This window comes from Papio anubis, chromosome 9 (assembly GCF_008728515.1).
Source record: "Papio anubis isolate 15944 chromosome 9, Panubis1.0, whole genome shotgun sequence".
In the NCBI taxonomy this organism is placed as follows: Eukaryota; Metazoa; Chordata; class Mammalia; order Primates; family Cercopithecidae; genus Papio; species Papio anubis.
Genome location: NC_044984.1, coordinates 2,908,065 through 2,929,336, shown reverse-complemented (window position 1 = coordinate 2,929,336; position 21,272 = coordinate 2,908,065). Strand labels below are relative to the sequence as shown.

The 21,272-nt window shown below is 48.2% G+C and overlaps 2 protein-coding genes across 10 annotated transcripts in view; one reads left to right on the top strand and one right to left on the bottom strand.

Moving 5' to 3' along the window:
* Positions 1-4: 4 nt before the first annotated feature.
* Positions 5-14,895, bottom strand: RHNO1 (RAD9-HUS1-RAD1 interacting nuclear orphan 1). Of its 2 annotated transcripts, none has more exons than XM_021923240.2 (3): positions 14,809-14,895; positions 3,938-4,189; positions 5-1,564 (listed from the first exon to the last, which is right to left on the bottom strand). In XM_021923240.2, the coding sequence occupies exons 2-3, from the start codon at positions 4,103-4,105 to the stop codon at positions 1,010-1,012; spliced, it is 723 nt and encodes a 240-aa protein (XP_021778932.2). In that variant the 5' UTR covers positions 4,106-4,189; positions 14,809-14,895; the 3' UTR covers positions 5-1,009. The 2 variants fall into 2 exon arrangements, with proteins under 2 accessions (XP_021778932.2, XP_031506896.1); XM_031651036.1 differs by having other exon boundaries at positions 14,804-14,875.
* FOXM1 (forkhead box M1) overlaps positions 14,281-21,272 on the top strand; it is a 21,119-nt gene continuing 14,127 nt past the window's right edge. For 4 of the 8 annotated variants that reach the window (XM_031651035.1, XM_031651034.1, XM_031651031.1 and 1 more), the window contains exons 1-3: positions 14,281-15,173; positions 17,579-18,127; positions 20,975-21,123. In XM_031651035.1, coding sequence (XP_031506895.1) covers positions 17,626-18,127; positions 20,975-21,123 — 651 coding nt within the window. In that variant the 5' untranslated portion in view covers positions 14,281-15,173; positions 17,579-17,625. Of the gene's footprint in view, positions 15,174-17,578; positions 18,128-20,971; positions 21,124-21,272 lie in introns of all 8 variants that reach the window. The other 4 variants (XM_031651032.1, XM_031651029.1, XM_031651028.1 and 1 more) reach the window with 2 other exon arrangements.

Sequence of the window (21,272 nt, the reverse complement as noted above, 5' to 3'; positions counted from 1 at the left end):
AATATTCATTGAAAACTTTCCTTATTTATTTATACACAGTTGAACAGTTACTCTAAGAAATCATTTTCCCACCCTATTTAATATTGATAGATTTCTTCAGTTAGAAACAAAAACTCAAAACATAGGCAATCCTAAAGAACTCATCTACGTCCCCTTTATCTTCCCTGATCTCATATAGTCCCTAAAACAGGGCTTGCTGCCCTTTCTTCTTCTTGCCTTTTCAGCAGATGAGTCAAGGTTGCAGAGGTGGCAGTCAACCACAGAGTCACAGAGTTTGATTTTTTTCCATCCATCAGCTCATAGAAGCTGCCATTGAGCCTGACAAGAGCTGGTACTCAAAAATGCAGAATGAATTGGTTTGAATGAGGTGATTAAAGGATTAATGAGTAGTGGTTAAGGAGACAAAGACCTTTAGTGGATGGGGTAATATTGCTGTATTACTGACAGAAGCAGGATTCTCTAAAAAAACTTTCTGTAGCCATTTACTTACATACATTTTAAAGAGTTACTACAAGATATTTTAAAAATTTAAACAGTTAATACAAGAAAAATATAAAGTGAATAGTTCATGACACTAAACTCAACTGTTCATGACACAAAGTATCTTAGAAAACAAATCTCGGCTGGGCGCGGTGGCTCACGCCTGTAATCCCAGCACTTTGGAAGGTCCAGGTCAGCAGATGAATTGAGGTCAGGATTTTGAGACCAGCCTGGCCAACATGGAGAAACCTCATCTCTACTAAAAATACAAAAACATTAGCCAGGCATGGTGGCAGGTGCCTGTAATCCCAGCTACTGGGGAGGCTGAGGCAGGAGCATCGCTTGAACCCAGGAAGTGGAGGTTGCAGTGAGATGCGATCATACCACTGCACTCCAGCCTGGACAACAGAGCGATATTACATCTCAAAATACAAAACAAAATAAAACAAACAAAAAAAAACCCTGGGAATTGAATTCCTTTATGACTCCAAAAAACATGTCTCTTTTCTATTGAGATTGCTGATGGCAGTCAGCTTTTCACAAGGAATTGGCTTCTGCTCAGCTTCCCTCTCTCCCTGAGGTAAGCAAGCAGGTGCTGTCGTCTCCTCCACGTGACCTTTATTCCATACTTGTCTTCGGGGGTGTCTTCAACCAGAACAGGTCCAGGCTCTGGGCTATCAGGAGTGCCAGTGTGAAGAGAGCAGCTTGGAAGGCTATTTTCCTTCTGATCCTGGGGAATGAGTTCTTCCTTCACAGACGATGACTCTGGGGTCTGGATATCAGGTGGAATGAACACATAAGGTAAGCTCTGAAGTGCCTGTGCTGACATGTCCCCACAGCTTTGGGGACTGAGCACTGGAACTAAGGGTCTTCTGGAAACATCCTTTTCTGAGTCACTGGGGCACTCCCGGATTAAGGGGATCCCCAATGTCTCTGAATTGGAAGACTGCGGACTCTCAAAAGTTAGATGTGGAAACTTGGAGGTGGTAGATTTTCGACTTGAATGTCTCGCCCGGTTTTGGTGGTGGTGTTTCCGGTAGGCTGGGAACAAGCTTCCTGCTGTTGTATCAAAATCAGGTGATACCTTTAAAGAAAAAAAAAAACAGTGAGGTGAGCCTAACTAAGTACTAACCTAAGAGAGGAAACTATATCTGATGACCAGACTCTTAAATCGGGGTCTAATGTAGTAATGAACACAAAACTAAAATAGCTGTCTAATGGGATAATAACAGGATGCTTTCGGCAAATTATTCCATCTCTCTGGCCTTCAGCTTCCTTGTGTGTAGGAAAGGGGATGATGTCTTTTTCCCTTCATCACACCATAGGGATATAACTTTTTTTCCCCCTGGGATGGAGTCTCAATCTGACATCTAGACTGGAATGCAGTGGCATAATCTCAGCTCACTGCAACTTCTGCCTCCCAGGTTCAAGCGATTCTCCTGCTTCAGCCTCCTGAGTAGCCAGGACTACAGGTGCCTGCCACCACACCCAGCTATGTGTGTGTGTGTGTGTGTGTTTTTTTATATATATTTTTATATTTTTTTTTTTTTTTTTTTTTTTTTTGAGACAGAGTTTCGCTCTTGTCACCCAGGCTGGAGTGCAATGGCACTCTGCTCTGCTCACTGCAACTTCTGCCTCCCTGATGCAAGCAATTCTCCTGCCTCAGCTTCCCGTGTAGCTGGGATTACAGGCACGCACCACCATGCCCAGCTACTTTTTGTATTTTTAGTAGAGACGGAATTTTACCATTTTGAGCAGGTTGACCTTGAACTCCTGACCTCAAGTGATCCACCTGCCTTGGCCTCCCAAAGTGCTGGGATTACAGGCATGAGCCACGGCACCCAGCCAATTTTTGTATTTTTAGTAGAGTCAGGTTTTTGCCATGTTGGTCAGACTGGTCTCAAACTCCTGACCTCAAGTGATCCACCCGCCTCAGCCTCCCAAAGTGCTGGGATTACAGGCGTGAGCCACAATGACTGGCCTAGATATAACTTATCTTTAAACTTTATGAGGGTAGAGACCAGCGGTCTTGTTCTTGATTCCCAGCACCTAGCAGAATGCCTGGAACAAAGAAGGCCCTCAGTAAATAATGCAAAGCCAACTCCAAGCACAGGGGGGAGGAACTAGCAGAGGACCTGGCATATAATGACTGTTCAATAAATGTTCATTCCTACTCTCATCCACAGGATTCTGATGTTTAGGTTTCTTCCACAGTCCTGTAGCAGGTATTATGGTTCTTCCAAGCAGTCCTGAATAAGTTACATGTATTAAATACTCCCAAGCCAAGCTTATGTTTTTGTCTGGCCCTTTTACTACACTACTTTCCCGTTGTATAGTAGCTGTATTCTCTTCCCAGGGCTTCTGCTTTTTTTTTTTAATTTTTTTTTTGAGACAGGGTCTCACGCTGTTGCCCAGGCTGGAGTGCAGTGGCAAATCTTGGCTCACTACAGCCTTGACCTCTAGGCTCAAGAGATCTGCCCACCTCAGCCTCCCAAGTAGTTGGGACTACAGGTACACACCACCATGCCCAGCTAATTTTTCTATTAATATTTTTTAGTAAAGATGGGGTTTCGCCATGTTGCCTAGGCTGGTCTCGAACTCCTGGGCTCAAGCAATCCTCCTGTCTTGGCCTCCCAAAGTGCTAGGATTACAAACATGAGCCACTACACCTGGCCTCTCTTCCCAGGGCTTTTAAGCGGTCAAAATATGACATATGCTATTTTTATGGGATTTTTATTTTTCAAGGCTCAATCCGTTAAACAATAAACAGAGTATCTAGCTAGATATGCCACCTTTCACATGAGGTTTGGGGAACAATCTCATTTTTAATTTGTTCTGCCATTGATCTGGCATTCTCACCCAGCTAATGGGTAAAAAACTTTTACACTGAACTCTTTCAGAGGAAAATAGGGGAAGAGAAAGACTCCAGTTCCCACTAACCCATTTCTCAGTTTGAACTGAGAAAAGAAGATGTACCAGGGAAGATGGCTGGCCACAGACAGAAAGAATACATTAACTCCTTGCCCCTGCCCCCATGAATCTTATTCTTGAGGCCCTGGTTCAAGGGGAAGAAGAGTCAGCATTCTGGAAAACCTAACAGAGTAAAAGTCAAAGTAGGCCAGGCATGGTGGCTCACGCCTGTAATCTCAGCACTTTGGGAGGCCGAGGCAGGCAGATCACGAGATCAGGAGATCGAGACCATCTTGGCTAACACAGTGAAACCCCATCTCCACTGAAAATACAAAAAAATTAGCCGGGCGTGGTGGCAGGCGCCTGTAGTCCCAGCCACTCGGGAGGCTGAGGCAGGAGAATGGCATGAATCCGGGAGGTGGAGCTTGCAGTGAGCCGAGATCGCACCACTGTGCTTCAGCCTGGGCGACAGAGCAAGACTCCGTCTCAAAAAAAAAAGAAAGAAAAAGAAAAAAAAAAAGTCAAAGTAATAATCCCATGGGCCTACCCAGGAAGTGATGGTGCTGTGGTCAATGGGCTTGCTGGGCACCTGTCGAGTGTGAGTGATGGGAAGCTGTGTAGATGCACAGCTGTGTTTGGGGCCCTCCAGTGGTTGATGGTGGAACAGCAGCTGGGCTTTCTGGGAAGGCTGGCGGCGTTTTTTTCTGGGAGGCATCAACCGGTGAATGAGGAACAGTTAGTAACCACATGATGCTGTTAGCCTTCGGGTTGGGTGATAGGCTCCAATTCCAACCCATGCCTATAGAGAAGAAACAAAAGCTGAGAACAAAGAATTCAGATGATTCCCTAGCTCCTCCTGATCCTCTGCCAGCCAATTCTACCATAAACCTCAAGGCTGTGGGGAGCACAGCCTCCTATACCTACAACCATCAAGCAAAACACAATATTCATATTCAACATTCATCTAACGAACATTTATTATGTGCTAAGTGTCATGCTGGGTGCTGGGAATTTAAAGATGAATAACCATTTATTCAACAATCATTTACTGAGTGCCAAGCATTTGTAGTGATATAGAGGTCATCCCTGTTTCAAGGAGCTGAAAGTCTAGCAAAGGGAAACAGACATTTACAACACAGTATGAGAATACGATATGGTTCCATTCATTCCAAAGGAGGCTTTCTGGAAAGGAAGATACCTGACCTAGGTATGAAAGGCATAGAAGAAACAAAAAAGCAAGGAGGGCACTCCAACCTGAGGAAGAGTGTACACAAAGGCACGGAGAGGAGAAGGAGTATTGTGAATTCTGGGAATTACAAACTCAATGTATCTGGACACAGAGTATGAAAAGAAAAATGGCAGGAACTGAGGATAAACATGGTGTCAGGCTGAGGTAAAACAAAACAAAACAAAACAAAAAAACAGGTGACACGGCTGGGGGAGGGGGCTCATGCCTGTAATCCCAGCACTTTGGGAAGCCGAGGCAGGCAGATCACCTGAGGCTGGGAGTTCGAGACCAGGCTGGCCAACATGGTGAAACCTCGTCTCTACTCAATATACAAAAGTTAGGCTGGGAGTGGTGGTGGCTCATGCCTATAATCCCAGCACTTTGGGAGGCTGAGGCGGGCTGATCACTTTACGCCAGGAGTTCAAGGCCAGCCTGGCCAACATGGCAAAATCCCACCTCTACTAAAAATACAAAGCTTAGCTGGGCGTGGTGGCACATGCCTATAGTCCCAGCTACTCAGGAGGCTGAGGATCACTTGAACCCAGGAGCTGGAGGTTGCAATGAGCTGAGATTGTGCAACTGCACTCTGACCTGGGCAGCAGAGCTAGACTCTGTCACAAACAAACAAACAAATAAAAAAGATGTATTTTAAAAATAAAAAAGGAGGCCGGGCGCAGTGGCTCACGCCTGTAATCCCAGCACTTTGGGAGGCCAAGGCGGGCGGATCACGAGGTCAGGAGATCAAGACCACCCTGGCTAACACGGTGAAACCCCGTCTCTACTAAAAATACAAAAAATTAGCTGGGCGTGGTGGCGGGCGCTGTAGTCCCAGCTACTCGGGAGGCTGAGGCAGGAGAATGGCGTGAACCCAGGAGGCGGAGCTTGCAGTGAGCCGAGATTGCGCCACTGCACTCCAGTCTGGGTGACAGAGCGAGACTCCGTCCCCCCCCCCCAAAAAAAAAAACAAATAAAAATTAAAAAGGCTGTAGTGGTGCACGCCCGTAATCCCAGCTACATGGGAAACTGAGGTAGGAGAATCGCTTGAACCTGGGAGGTGGAGGTTGCAGTGAGCCGAGATTGCACCACTGCACTCCAGCCTAGGAGACAAAGCGACTCATCTCCAAAACAAACAAACAAATAAAAAACAGGTGATACCATATGAGTTTAGACTTTAAGCAGAAGAAGAATTTGAGCCCACCTGGCTTTTAAAATTTTTTTCACTGCAGATAATGTCAAATATGCACTAAAGTGGACTGAATAACATAATGGGCCCTGTGTACCGATCATCCAGCTCCAGTAACTATCGGTTAGCCAGGCTAACCGTGACCCATCTACACCCCAGCCACTTCTTCTATCCCTGGATTATTTTGAAGAAAATGTATTCGGCCAGGCACAGTGGCTCATGCCTGTAATCCCAGCACTTTAGAAGGCCAAGGTGAGTGGATCACCTGAGGTCAGGAGTTCGAGACCAGCCTGACCACGTGGAGAAACCTTGTCTCTAAGAAAAATACAAAATTAGCTGGGCGTAGTGGCGCATGCCTGTAATCCCAGCTACTTGGAGGCTGAGGCAGGAGAATCGCTTGAACCCGGGAAGCAGAGGTTGCGGTGAGCAGAGATCACGCCACTGCACTCCAGCCTGGGCAACAAGAGTGAAACTCCATCTCAAAAAAAAAAAAGAAAAAGAAAAAGAAAAAGAAAATATATTCTATGATTCCCATTAATACGACTAAATAAATTCATAAATGCTTTAACATTAACAAATATCTAGCCAGCTAGTGTTCCCATTTTCTTTTTTTCTTTTTTTTCGAGACAACATGATCATGGCTCACTATAGCCTTAACCTCCCAGGCTCAGGCGATCCTCCCACCTCAGCCTCCCAAGTAGCTAGGATTATAGCACGTGCCACAACGCTGGCTAATTTTCATATTTTTGTAGAAATAGGGTTTTGTTGTGTTGCCCAGGCTAGTCCTGAATTCCTGAGCTCAAGCGATCTGCCCACCTCAGCTTTCCAAAGTACTGGGATTACAGGTGTGAGCCACCACACCCCAGGTTTTCTATGTCTTTTTTTTCTTTTCTTTTCTTTTTTTTTTTTTTGAGACAGGGCCTTGCTCTGTCACCCAGGCTGGAGTGCAGTGGTGTGATCATGGATCATTGCAGCCTCGACCTCTAAAGCCTAAGCCATCCTCCCACATCAATTTCCTGAGTAGCTGGAACTACAAGTGGGCACATTGCACCTGGCTAACTTTTTTAAAAACATTTTTTGTAGAGATGAGATCTCACTGTGTTGCCTAGGCTGGTCTCAAACTCCTGGGCTCAACCAATCCATCCCTCCTCAGCCTTCCAAAATGCTGGGATTACTAGCAATTCTTCAGATAGGCCTTCCCTAACAACTACGTCCAAAATAACAGGCAACTTAACCTCTTGACCTGTCTGATTTTTCTCTATACTTTTATCTTTTGAGACGGAGTCTCACTCTTTCGCCCAGGCTGGAGTGCAGTAGCTTGATCTTGGCTCACTGCAACCTCCACCTACCGGGTTCAAGCAATTCTCCAGCCTCAGCCTCCCCAGTAGCTGAGATTATAGTCACCTGCCACCATGCTCAGCTAATTTTTATATTTTAAGTAGAGATGAGGTTTCACCATTTTGGCCAGGCTGGTCTTGAACTCAGTTGAGACCTCAACTGATCTACCTGCCTTGGCCTCCCAAAGTGCTGGGATTACAAGCGTGAGTCACCATGCCTGGCCCCTCTGGTAGCCTTCTAACTGAGTTCTCTGCTTCCTTTCTCCACTCCCATCTCCAACCTGACTTTTCTCACAAGGTGCCTAGAGCATCTTTTTTTTTTTTTTTTGAGACGGAGTCTGGCTCTGTCGCCCAGGCTGGAGTACAGTGGCTGGATCTCAGCTCACTGCAAGCTCCGCCTCCCGGGTTCACGCCATTCTCCTGCCTCAGCCTCCCGAGTAGCTGGGACTACAGGCGCCCGCCACCGCGCCTGGCTAGTTTTTTGTATTTTTTAGTAGAGACGGGGTTTCACTGTGTTAGCCAGGATGGTCTAGATCTCCTGACCTCGTGATCCGCCCGTCTCGGCCTCCCAAAGTGCTGGGATTACAGGCTTGAGCCACCGTGCCCGGCCGAGCATCTTTTTTTAAAGTTTTTTTTAATTATTATTTTTTGTAGAGACAGAGTCTTGCTTTGTTGCCCAGACTACTCTCAAACGCCTAGGCTCAAGCAATCCTTCTGCCTCAGCCACCCAAAGTGTTGGGATTACAGGTATAAGCCACCACGCCTGGCCCAGATCTACTTTAATAAGGGCTTCTTTAGTGGAATGGTGGGACACAAGGTTGAATGCACTAGGTAGAGAGATGAAAGAGTTGCAGCTGTGCATGCTGGAAAGTCACACAACAGAGCAGGTTGCTTCTATGCATTCGTGATCCATTCAATCAACAACAAAAAATAACTTGCTTTGACTTATGTGACTAGGCAGTAGAGATACAGGTAAAGAAAAAAAAGGATGACGTTTCTATTCTTTTTTTTTTTTTGATGGAGTCTTGCTCTGTTACCCAGGCTAGAGTACAGTGGCACAATCTTGGCTCACCACAACCTCCACCTCCTGGGTTCAAGCAATTCTTCTGCCTCAGCTTCATAAGTTGCTGGGACTACAGGCACACGCCACCATGCCCAGCTAATTTTTGTATTTTTAGTAGAGACGGGGTTTCACTATTTTGGCCAGGCTGGTCTCGAACTCCTGACCTTCTGATCTACCTGCCTCGGCCTCCCAAAGTGCTGGGATTATAGGCGTGAGCCACCATGCCCGGTCAAAGTTTCTATTCTTAAGGAACTAACATCTTATGGAAAACACAAAAAATATATATATCCATTTGTTCATTCATTCATTCGAAAAATATTTACTGAGCACCTACTGTGTGCTAGACACTGTTCCAGGTGCTGAAAATATATACCAGAGAATAACATGCCCTCTGCCCTTGTGGTGCTTACATTCTAATTGGAAAGGAATAAAAAGTATAGAGAGGCCGGGCACAGTGGCTCACGCCTGTAATACCAGCACTTTAGGGGGCTGAGGGGGGCAGATTACTTGAAGTCAGGAGTTCAAGACCAATCTGCCCAACATGGTGAAACTCCGTCTCTACTAAAAATAGAAAAATTAGCCAGGCGTCATGGCACACACCTATAATCCCAGCTACTCGGGAGGCTGAGACAGGAGGATCACTTGAATACGGGAGGCGGAGATTGCAGTGAGCGGAGATCACACCACTGCACTCCAGCCTGGGCAACAGAGCGAGATTCGTTCTGGAAAATAAATAAAAAGCTACCACAGGAATCCAGTGGAAAGATGCAGTGGTAGCAATGGCTATAAGGGAGGAGACCACCCCTCATATTGTCTTATGCCCAATTTCTGCCTCCAAAGAAAGAAAAAGTAAAAACTAAAAGGCAGAAATGAAATCCGCAGGCAGACAGCCCGGAGCCACACACTGGGCCTGGTAGTTAAAGATCGACCCCTGACCTAATTGGTTATGTTATCTATAGATTACAGACATTGTATAGAAAAGCACTGTGAAAATCCCTATCTTGTTTTGTTCTATCTAATTACCGGTGCATGCAGCCCCCAGTCACTATCCTCTGCTTCCTCCATCGATCACGACCCTCTCACACGCACCCCCTTAGAGTTGTGAGCCCTTAAAAGGGACAGGAATTGCTCACTCGGGGAGCTCGGCTCTTGAGACAGGAGTCTTGCTGATGCCCCCGGTCGAATAAACCCCTTCCTTCTGTAACTCGGTGTCTGAGTTTTGTCTGCGGCTCGTCCTGCTACAGCTATAGTGTTGAAATTCATGACTTGCTGAAAGTCATCAGTACGTTGCTCAGCAATCCTGTTTCCTTGATCAACTCATTCTCCACAAAGATTATCTTAAAATTTCTCCAAGCTAGGTGCAGTAGCTTACGCCTGTAATCCCAGAACTTTAGGAGGCTGAGGTGGGAGGACTGCTTGAGGCCAGGAGTTCAAGACCAGCCTGGGCAACATAGTGAGACCTTGTCTCTACTAAAAATGTAAAAGAATAATTAGCTGGGCATGGTGGCATGCACCTGTAGTCCCAGCTACTTGGGAGGCTGAGGTGGGAGAATCACTTGAGCCCGGGAATTTGAAGATGTGATGAGCTATGATCATGCCACTGCACTCTAGCCTAGGTGACAGACAGATCCTATCTCAAAATAAATAAATAAATAAAGTGGAAAATTTTTTTCTTTGTTTTGAAACAAAGTCTCACTCTGTTGCCCAGGCTGGAGTGCAGTGGCGCAATCTCGGCTCACTGAAACCTCCTCCTGGGTCCAAGCGATTCTCCTGCCTCAGCCTCCCAAGTAGCTGGGATTACAGGCACCCTCACCACGCCCAACTAATTGTAGTATTTTTTAGTAGAGATGGGGTTTCACCATGTTGGCCAGGCTAGTCTTGAACTCCTGACCTCAGGTGATCTGCCCACCTCGGCCTCCCAAAGTGCTGGGATTACAGGCGTGAGCCACCACGCCCAGACTGAACATTTTTAATTTTTAAAATCATTTTTAGAGATGGGGTCCTGTTCTGTTGCTCAGGCTGGAGTACAGTGACACGATCATTGCTCACTGCAGCCTCAAACTCCTGGGCTCAATAGATCCTCTTGCCTCAGCCTCTCAAATAGCTGGGAATATAGACAAGTACCACCACACCTGATTAGTTTCTCATTTTATTTTTTGTACAGATGGGGTCTTGCTATGTTGCCCAGACTGGTCTTGAACTCCTGGGCTCAAGTCATTCTCCTGCCTCAGCCTCCCGAAGTGCTAAGATTCCAGGTGTGAACCACCACACCCTGCCCACTTTCTTAGAGCTTCAGAATATCCCTTTTCTCTTAACAAATGACTTTACTTCCTACTTGACAAAGAATACAGAAGACATCAAAGGAAATACTTTCATTTTCCAGAAAGCAAACATACAAACCTATGCATATCAGCGTTTAACTTCTGTTATAATTAGAGGTCAGTTCATTCTGCTATCTAAGTCCTTCCCCTCTGGTTGTGCTTTGGAGCTGTTCTCACTTGATATACTTTTCTCTGGCAAACTCATCTGCCTGTATTTCAGTACCCACCTAGAAGTAGATGACTTCAATATTTACATATTCATTTTAGAATTCCTTAAGTTTGGGACCCAAATATCCCACTTTCTTTTTTTTTTTTTTTTTTTTTTTGAGACGGAGTCTCGCTCTGTCACCCAGGCTGGAGTGCAGTGGCCGGATCTCAGCTCACTGCAAGCTCCACCTCCCGGGTTTACGCCATTCTCCTGCCTCAGCCTCCCGAGTAGCTGGGACTACAGGCGCCCGCCACCTCGCCCGGCTAAGTTTTCGTATTTTTTTTAGTAGAGACGGGGTTTCACCGTGTCAGCCAGGATGGTCTCGATCTCCTGACCTCGTGATCCGCCCGTCTCGGCCTCCCAAAGTGCTGGGATTACAGGCTTGAGCCACCGCGCCCGGCCCAAATATCCCACTTTCTACCTGAACGGCAACTAGATACTTCTTTTCTTTTTTTTTCTTTTTTGAGAGAGATTCTCGCTCTGTCGCCCAGGCTGGAGTGCAGTGGCGCGATCTCGGCTCACTGCAAGCTCTGCCTCCCAGGTTCACGCCATTCTCCTGACTCAGCCTCCCAAGTAGCTAGGACTACAGGCGCCCACCACCACGCCTGGCTAATTTTTTGTATTTTTAGTGGAGATGGGGTTTCACCGTGTTAGCCAGGATGGTCTCGATCTCCTGACCTCATGATCCACCCGCCCCGGCCTCCCAAAGTGCTAGGATTACAGATGTAGGCCACCGCGCCCGGCCGCAAGTAGATACTTGAAATGCACCTCAAATTCAACATGTGTAAGGCAGAGCACAGTGGCTCACACCTGTAATCCCAGCACTTTTAGAGGTCAGGGTGGGCGGATCGCTTGAGCTCATGAGTTTGAGACCAGCCTGGGAAACACAGTGAAACCCAAACTCTACAAAAAATACAAAAAATTAGGTGGGTGCGGTTGTGTGCACCTGTAGTTCCAGCTACTCAGGAGGCTGAGGTGGGCAGATCACTTGAGCCCGGGAGGTGGAGGTTGCGGCGAGCTGAGATCATGCCACTGAACTCCAGCCTGGGTGACAGAGTCAAAACTCTTTCAAAAAAAGAAAAGAAAAAAAAAAAAATTCAACAAGTTCAAAACTGAACTTGGCCAGGCACAGTGGCTCATGCCTGTAATGCCAACACTTTGGGAAGTGAAGGTGGGAGGATCACTTGAGCCTAGGAGTTCAAGATCAATCTGGGCAACAGAGTGAGACCCTGTCTCTACAAAAAATACAAAAATTGGCCGGGCGCGGTGGCTCAAGCCTGTAATCCCAGCACTTTGGGAGGCCGAGACGGGCGGATCACAAGGTCAGGAGATCGAGACCATCCTGGCTAACCCGGTGAAACCCCGTCTCTACTAAAAAATACAAAAAACTAGCCGGGCGAGGTGGCGGGCGCCTGTAGTCCCAGCTACTCTGGAGGCTGAGGCAGGAGAATGGCGTGAACCCGGGAGGCGGAGCTTGCAGTGAGCTGAGATCCGGCCACTGCACTCCAGCCTGGGCGACAGAGTTTGGTGACTCCGCCTCAAAAAAAAAAAAAAAAAACAAAAACAAAAATTAGGCCAGGCACGGCGGCCTACACCTATAAACCCAGCAGTTAGGAGTCGGTGGCTGATCATGAGGTCGGGGATCGGTGACCATCCTGGCTAACATGGTGAAACCGCCTCTACTAAAAATACAAAAATTAGCCAGGCATGGTGGCGCACCTGTGGTCCCAGCTACCGAGGCTGAGGTGAGAATGGCGGAACCCGAGATGGAGCTTGCAGAGCCGAGATCGGGCCACTGCACCCCAGCCTGGGCAACAGAGAGACTCAGTCTCGGGGGTCGGGGGGGGGGAAATTAGCTGGGTGTAGTGACATGTGCCTGTAGTCCCAGCCATTCAGGAGGCTGAGGTGGAAGGATCACCTGAGCCCAGGAAGTTGAGGTTGTAGTGAGCCAAGGTCATGCCACTGAACTTCAGCCTGGGGGACAGAGTAAGACCCTGTCTCTAAAAAATAAAAAGATGAGTAAAAATAAATATATAAATTTTTTTTGAAAAAAAACTGAACTCATTCTGAGCATTGCTTTGTAGTAAAAAAACAAAAACTGAATTCATGATCATTCCCTTGACAACCCCACCCCCACCCCTTGGCCAAAGTGATTATCTTCCAGGGCCCTTGGTCAGGGAATGGTGTCATTATTCCTTCAGCTATGCAGCCAAAAATCTTGACACTTCTATTTCCCATCCAACCCACCATCAAGCCCTGTCAACTTTACCTCTTAAACATGTTTTCGTAATGCCCCTTTTTCACGCTGTCTCCTTCTTTTTCTTCTCTCCCCGCCACCATTTTTCAAGCTCCAGCAGTTCTTGCCTGGAGTACTGCAACATCCAACTGTTCTGCCCTAATCCACTCTAGCAAACCCCGCTATAGACTGACCTTTTAAAATGCAAATATGACCTGGGTTCACTTCTGCTTAAAGCTTATGATTGGCTTCCTTTAATTCTTGGATAAGCACAAAACTTCTCTGTATGGCTAAGGCCCCGCTTCCCCTGGCTCCAGCTTCAACTCACACCACACTCCATTCAGGTCAATTAGCTCAAACTCTTCAGATATTCCTTAGCCTTTGTACTCACTGTGCTTCCTCCTGCCATCCAGCCTTTGCACGCCTGATTCCCTCTGCTTAGCGGGGCTCCCTCCTTTCTTTGTAAAAGGCATCAGATCTCACACCAAGCTCTCATTAGAAAAGCCTTTCCTGTCCTACCTCTCAAGATCTTATTGTAAATACTCAAAGTATCATTAACCTCTCATGTTTCACTTTACAGCAGTAATGCCACATTTGTTTGTTCGTTTTGGAGACGGTGTCTTCCTCTGTCACCCAGGCTGGGGTGCAGTGGTGTGATCACGGCTCACCATAGCCTCCACCTCTCGGCCTCAGGTCATCCTTCCACCTCAGCCTCCAGAGTAGCTGAGACTACAGGCATGCACCACCACGCGCGGCTAATTTTTAGTAGAGAAGCGGTTTCGCTATGTTGGCTAGGCTGGTCTCGAACTCGTGACCTCAAATGATCCACCCGCCTCGGCCTCCTAAAGTGCTGGGATTACAGGCGTGAGCCACTATGCCCAGCCCACATTTGTTTATTTGATTCTTTTATTTTATTTTAATTTTTTTAGAGACAGAGTCTCACTTTGTTGCCCAGGCTGGAGAGTGCAGCGGTGCAGTCTTGGCTCACTGCAACCTCCGCCTCCCAGGTTCCAGCAATTCTCCTGCCTCAGCCTCCCAAGTAACTGGGACTACAGGCATGTGCCGCCATGCCCGGCTAATTTTTTTTTGTTATTAGTAGTAGAGATGGGGTTTCACCATGTTCGCCAGGTTGGTCTCGAACTCCTGACCTCAGGTGATCCGCCCGCCTCGGCCTTCCAGAGTGCTGGCATTACAGGCGTGAGCCACCGCGCCGGGACTATTTGATTCTTTTAAAATATCAGTGCCCCTCTTCCACGATTGGACTGTGAGCCCGGGGGAAGGAAAGAACCTTGTCTGCCATTGTATCTGCAGGACCTAGCGGGGCCTGGCACAGAGCAGGTGCTCAACTAGACTGGTTGACTAAGTAAATAAAGAAAGCACCACCGTCTACCATAGCCGAAGGCTTGGCTTTGGGAGGGGCCAAAGACAGGTCAGTACTTGAAGATTTCGCGCAGAGGTAGGGTTCGTGGAGCCGACATTTTTTTCAAGATGGAAGAAAGCTGAGCTAATACGCAGCCCTCAAAGAACCCTCAGTCTAATCGGGGGGAGCAGACGATCGTTCACTGTACGAAAATGGGGTACGATTTTCCCCAGGAAGGAAATCAACTGAAGCCGACCTTGGAAAAGGGGAGCAGAGCAGCCCGAGGGGAAGCGGGGGCGTGTCGCCCGGCGTGACTATGGCGGCAGGGAAAGCGGACCCAGGGACCCGAGCCCGTCGCGCCGCTTCCGCACGTCCCCAGACTGTCCCTCCGCTCGCCCACCCACGCGGCGGGGACCCCTCCGGCCCCTCCCAGGCCCCACGGCCACTTCTTCCCCCGCAAGCCGGCCTGCGGCCCACCTTACCAGCCCGGGCCGGACTGGGCCGCAGCTCCTGTCAGACCGCACAGCCTTCAAGCCCGGAACGCCGAGACAAGGCCGGCGCCGATTGGCGACGTTCCGTCACGTGACCTTAACGCTCCGCCGGCGCCAATTTCAAACAGCGGAACAAACTGAAAGCTCCGGTGCCAGACCCCACCCCCGGCCCCGGCCTGGGACCCCCTCCCCTCCCGGGATCCCCCGGGGTTCCCACCCGGCCCGCACCGCCGGGGACCCGGCCGGTCCGGCGCGAGCCCCCCGTCCGGGGGCCCTGGCTCGGCCCGCAGGTTGGAGGAGCCCGGAGCCCGCCTTCGGAGCCACGGCCCAACGGCGGCGGCGACTGCAGTCTGGAGGTGAGCGGGATACAGGAATGGAGTCTCGGGCCTGGCCTGGGCACAGGCGGGGAGCGAGGCCTCCGGGCGCGGAGGTCAGGGCGTCTGGCAGCAGGGCACGGGCCACGAGTGGAGGTTTGGGCCACACGGGAAGAATCTGAGCCCGGGTGCAAATGTTTTCTGCATCCAACCTCCTGGCCGAGGCCGTCTCATTACTTAAAGCGCCCCTTGGCCTTCCCTGGAAGTCTGACCTCTGCACGCTGCCCACGGCCTCGGGAGGGCTGGGGTGGCCTTTCTTAGGCCGGCTGCGGCTGAGATGAACACCGAGCTTGTACTACGTTGAGTCAAAGACCAACCTGCACACATACTCCCCTGCTCCCAGGCTCTCACCACTAGGCAACACTGCCTCCGTCTTACCCATTTGCAGGGCCCTTCTCCTGGGTCCTGAGAGTGTAGCAAGATTTCCCCGCTCAGGATGGAGATGGCCCAGAGGACCACTCTGGAAGTTTCCCGGGCAAGAAAGTGTTGGCAATAATAATATCAGGCTGGTCAGGAAGTAGAAGAAAAAATTAAGACCTAGATATCCTGTGGAAAAAGAGGAATAATATCTACTGATCGATGCGGGGAGAGAGGGAAGCCTGGAAAGATCTGAAGTGAAAGTAAAACTGAGATTTGAAGGTAGAGGTGTGGCGGGCCTGTGAACTCTGCAGATGACAAATGTCAAAAAATTACAGTTGCTTTTCAGGGAGAAAATAAGTGTCCTAAAAAAGAGACAGCCAATTCCTCTGTCTCCCAAAGTTCCATGAAATAGAATTATACAATTTTGCTTAATGGTAGAGTATTCCATGTATCTATTAAAATCAACAAAAGGCTGGGTGCAGTGGCTCACGCCTGTAATCCCAGCACTTTGGGTGGCCGAGGCGGGTGGATCATCTGAGGAGTTCAAGACCAGCCTGGTAAACATGGTGAAACCCTGTTTCTACTAAAAATGAATAAATAGATAAAAATTAGCCTGGCGTGGTGGTGGGCGCCTGTAATTGCAGCTACTCAGGAGGCTGAGGCAGAAGAATCGCTTCAACCCCAGAGGCGGAGGTTGCAGTGAGTTGAGATCGCGTCATTGCAGTCCAGCCTGGGTGACAAGAGCGAAACTCTCTCTCAAAAAAAAAAAAAAAAAAAAAATTAAAAATTTTAAAAAACCAACAAAAGACTTAAAAAGAAAAAAAAAAGACTATGCTGTTAGCATTTCAGAACCAGTGTATTGATAGTGTATTGATGATAGCTCATTCTGGTAGTAAGGAGACAGGGGTTATAGTCTAATTTCTGGAAAAGAAATTAATAAAGTGGCATGCTTAGAAAGTTAAAATATGTATAGCCACATGCAAGTACTAAAATGCCACTGTATAAATACAGTACAAATTGTAAAAGAACACATTCTTTTTAAATTAGAGCAAGTATAATAGCCTGTGAAATGTCACCCTCTAAAGTTCAGTGAACAAGCTGCACAACTTTACATGGGCCTTCAACAGAGGTTTCCATTTTATGTGAGGTTTTGTAAACTGGGAGATGATTTTTTTCAGTAGTGTGGCAATAGTACAATCTGCCTTTCTTCCCTGATTCTGTGTGCACTGGTCCTATTTACAAAATAACATAAAAGTTAAAAGGCTTGGCCAAGTGACTTGCGGTGACTCATGCCTGTAATCCCAGCACTTTGGGAGGCCAAGCCAGGTGGATCACCTGAGTTCAAGACCAGCCTGAGCAACATGGTGAAACCCTGTCTCTACTAAAAATACAAAAATTAACCGGGTGTGGTGGCGGGCGCCTGTAATCCCAGCTACTCAGGAGGCTGAGGCATGGGAATCGCTTAAACCCAGGCAGCAGAGATTGCAGTGAACTGAGATCGTGCCACTGCACTCCAGCCTGGGTGACAGAGTGAGACTCTGTCTCAAAAAAAAAAAAAAAAAAATTAAAAGGCTTTATCTTAGAATGGATTATGGGATCAGAGTTTTGTCAGGACTCCTAACTACCATATGCTTTCCTATTCTAGCATCTTCCATTCCTGTCCATACAGTCATTGCAAGTGATCTATTTATATTATAGTAGGCAATTATAGAGATTTCCACATATTTGTAGCTATCCCATCCACTTCTGTAGCTAAATATTCTGAAGCTTCAAGGAGATCTTTGTCTATCTCCAGCCCAGTCCCATTTTTACCCTTTGAATTGCTTCTGTCTGCTGTAATTTTAGCCTTCTTTTGTCAGTAAAGCTTATCTCCTTATTATCTGAGGTCTTTACAAAAGTCCATGGAGTGTTTACCTGGGCCTTTAGGCTCATGTTCCTGATCATATGAAGAGGAGCACCTTTCTCTAAAAGAACCTCTTCTCAGCCTAAAAAATCTCTAACATCTTGCTGCTGTTTGCATTCTCCAGGGTCGACACTTGTGATTCTCAATGGAGAGTGAAAACGCAGATTCATAATGAAAACCAGCCCCCGTCGGCCATTGATTCTCAAAAGACGGAGGCTGCCCCTTCCTGTTCAAAATGCCCCAAGTGAAACATCAGAGGAGGAACCCAAGAGATCCCCTGCCCAACAGGAGCCTAACCAAGCAGAGGCCTCCAAGGAAGTGGCAGAGTCCAACACTTGCAAGTTTCCAGCTGGGATCAAGATTATTAACCACCCCACCATGTCCAACACCCAGGTGGTGGCTATCCCCAACAATGCCGACATCCACAGCATCATCACCGCACTGACTGCCAAGGGAAAAGAGAGCGGCAGTAGTGGGCCCAACAAATTCATCCTCATCAGTTGTGGGGGAGCCCCAACTCAGCCTCCAGGACTCCAGCCTCAAACCCAAACCAGCTATGATGCCAAAAGGACAGAAGTGACCCTGGAGACCTTGGGACCACAACCTGCAGCTAGGGATGGGAATCTTCCTAGACCACCTGGAGCCCTTTGCGAGCAGAAACGGGAGACCTGTGGTATGTGGTCTTCCAGGGAAAGGGGTGAGGGAGCCCAGCCTTTTCTCTCTAGTGGCAAGGTCTGTGGTCAGTCTTGATGCTTGCAACAGTCAGGCATCTGGCCAAGCACAGTGGCTCACCCCTGTAATCCCAGCACTTTAGGAGGCTGAGGCAGGCAGATCACTTGAGGTCAGTAGTTCGAGACTAGCCTGGCCAACATGGCATGGTGAAACCTGTCTCAACTAAAAATATTTTAAAAACTAGCCAAGCGTGGTGGCTCATGCCTGTAGTCCCAGCTACTCTGGAGACTGAGGCAGGAGAATCACCTCACTGTGTTGCCCAGGCCAGGAGGAGGTGGCTGCAGTGAGCCAAGATCGCACCATGGCACTCAAGCCTGGGCGACAGAGCAAGATTGTGTCTCAAAAAAACCAGAACAATCAGGCATCTAGCCTGAGCCAATGAAAGTCTTGTCTTCATCCTGAAAGCTTGACCCAGCTCCTTTGGGTGCTGTTGAAAGGGTTACAATTATAATTTAGAATTTCTGTTGCTTTGTTTATGTTGTAAAAGGATTATCTCTGTTTATCCTTTGTATTGACCCAAAAGAAAGTAAAAATAATTTTCCTTTCTTAAAAAAAAATCTTGGCTAGGCGTGGTGGCTCACGCCTATAATCCCTGCACTTTGGGAGGCCGAGGCAGGTGGATCACCTGAGGTCAGGAGTTTGAGACCAGCCTGGCCAACATGGTGAAACCCCATCTCTACTAAAAATACAAAAAATTAGCTGGGCGTGGTGGCAGGCCCCTGTAATCCCAGCCACTTGGGAGGCCGAAGCAGGAGAATTGCTTGAACCCAGGAGTCGGAGGTTGCTGTGAGCCAAGATTGCACCATTGCACTCCAGCCTGGCCAACAGAATGAGACTCTGTCTCAAAAAAAAAACACACAACAACAACAAAATTTCTATTTAAAACAATGTTTTGTTTTTTTTTTATTATTAAGAAGGGGTTTCAGCTGGGCGCGGTGGCTCACACCTGTAATAATCCCAGGACTTTGGGAGGCCGAGGCGGGCAGATCATGAGGTCAAGAGATTGAGACCATCCTGGCCAAAATGGTGAAACCCCGTCTCTTCCAAAAATACAAAAATTAGCCAGGCGTGGTGGCGGGCGCCTATAGTCCCAGCTACTGTGGAGGCTGAGGCAGGATAATCGCTGAACCTGGGAGGCGGAGGTGGCAGTGAGCCGAGATTGTGCCACTGCACTCCAGCCTGGCCACAGAGCGAGACTCTGTCTCAAAAAAAAATAAAAATGAAAAAAAGAAGGGGTCTCAAAAAATAAATAAATGAGGAAGGGGTCTCACTGTGTTGCCCAGGCTGGTCTCAGACTCCTGAGCTCAAGGGATCCAACCATATGGGCCTCCCAAGGTGCTGGGATTACAGGCATGAACCACAGCGCCTGACTTCATTTTCCTTCTTTTTTTTTTTTTTTTTTTTTTGAGATGGAGTCTTGCTCTGTTGCCCAGGCTGGAGTGCAGTCAGCTCACTGCGACCTCTGCCTCCTGGTTTCAAGTGATTGTCCTTTTAGTAGAGACACGGTTTCGCCATGTTAGCCAGGTTGGTCTTGAACTCCTGACCTCAGGTGATTCGCCCACCTTGGTCTCCCAAAGTACTGGGATTACAGGCGTGAGCCACTGCGCCTGGCCTCATTTTCCTTCTTGATAAGGGAGAAAGCTGAAGCAAGAGGAGGAAAATGACTTTTTCTTTAGAGATGGGGTCTCGCTCTGTCACCCAGGCTAGAGTGCAGTGGCGCAATCCCAGCTCACTCTAGCCTCGAACGCCTGGACTCAAGCCATTCTCCCACCTCAGCCTCCCAAGTAGCTGAGACTACAGGCATGCACTATCATGCCCAGTTAATTTTTTTTTTTCTTTTTGCAGAGATGGGGTCCCACTATATTGCCCAGGCTGAAAAGTGACTATTTGGTGTGCAGATCTCAATAATTCTTTTGTAAGGCTGCCTTGATTGATCTCTAAGGCTCAGTGTGGCTCAGCTTGAAATGCAATTTGAACTATGCTCCTACAGTTTTCCTGAAATGCATAATGGGGCAGAGTAACTTAGAGCCACAATAGATTCAGCATGTGTTCTCTGTCCTTAAAGGTAGAGGTCTTGGACAAGTGATCCCTAGCCACCAATTCTTTTTTTTTTTTTTTTGAGACGGAGTCTGGCTCTGTCGCCCGGGCTGGAGTGCAGTGGCCGGATCTCAGCTCACTGCAAGCTCCGCCTCCTGGGTTTACGCCATTCTCCTGCCTCAGCCTCCCGAGTAGCTGGGACTACAGGCACCCGCCATCTCACCCGGCTAGTTTTTTGTATTTTTTAGTAGAGATGGGGTTTCACCGTGTTAGCCAGGATGGTCTCAATCTCCTGACCTCGTGATCCGCCCCTCTCGGCCTCCCGAAGTGCTGGGATTACAGGCTTGAGCCACCGCGCCCGGCCTCTTTTTTTTGTTTTTTTTTTGAGACAGAGTCTCAACTCTGTCTCACCCAGGCTGGAGTGCAATGGCGCAGTGTTGGCTCACTACAGCCTCCGCCTCCCAGTTTCGAGCGATTCTCCTATCTCAGCCTCCTGAGTAGTTGGGACTACAGGTGTGTGCCACCACACCCAGCTAATTATGTATTTTTGGTAGAGATGGGGTTTCCCCATGTTGGCCAGGCTGGTCTTGAACTCCTGACCTCGGGAGGTCCACCCGCCTCACCCTCCCAAAGTGCTAGGATTACAGGTGTGAGCCACTGCGCCCAGCCTGCTAGCCACCAATTCTGATGGACATACTGGGCATCTGATGAGGCAGCTAAGTGGGGTGTTGGATGATTTTCCCTCTAGCAGATGGTGAGGCAGCAGGCTGCACTATCAACAAGAGCCTATCCAACATCCAGTGGCTCCGAAAGATGAGTTCTGATGGACTGGGCTCCTGCAGCATCAAGCAAGAGATGGAGGAGAAGGAGAATTGTCACCTGGAGCAGAGACAGGTTAAGGTGAATTGTTCTGTCCCTCACTAAAGATTCAGATCCAGTGCAGGGAATTCCTAGGTAGGGAAACGGATCAAGTGGCCTGATGGCCCAGAATTGCTGCGTTCTGGTGTTAGCTCTCCACTTCATGCTCTTCTGTGTAACTTTTGAGCTAC

Coding starts and splice junctions, on each gene's coding strand:
- RHNO1 (XM_021923240.2), bottom strand. CDS start 4,105: ATGCCTCCCAGAAAAAAACGCCGCCAGCCTTCCCAGAAAGCCCAGCTG. Junction 1,565..3,937: donor ACAGCACCATCACTTCCTGG/GTAGGCCCATGG, acceptor TTTTCTTTAAAG/GTATCACCTGATTTTGATAC.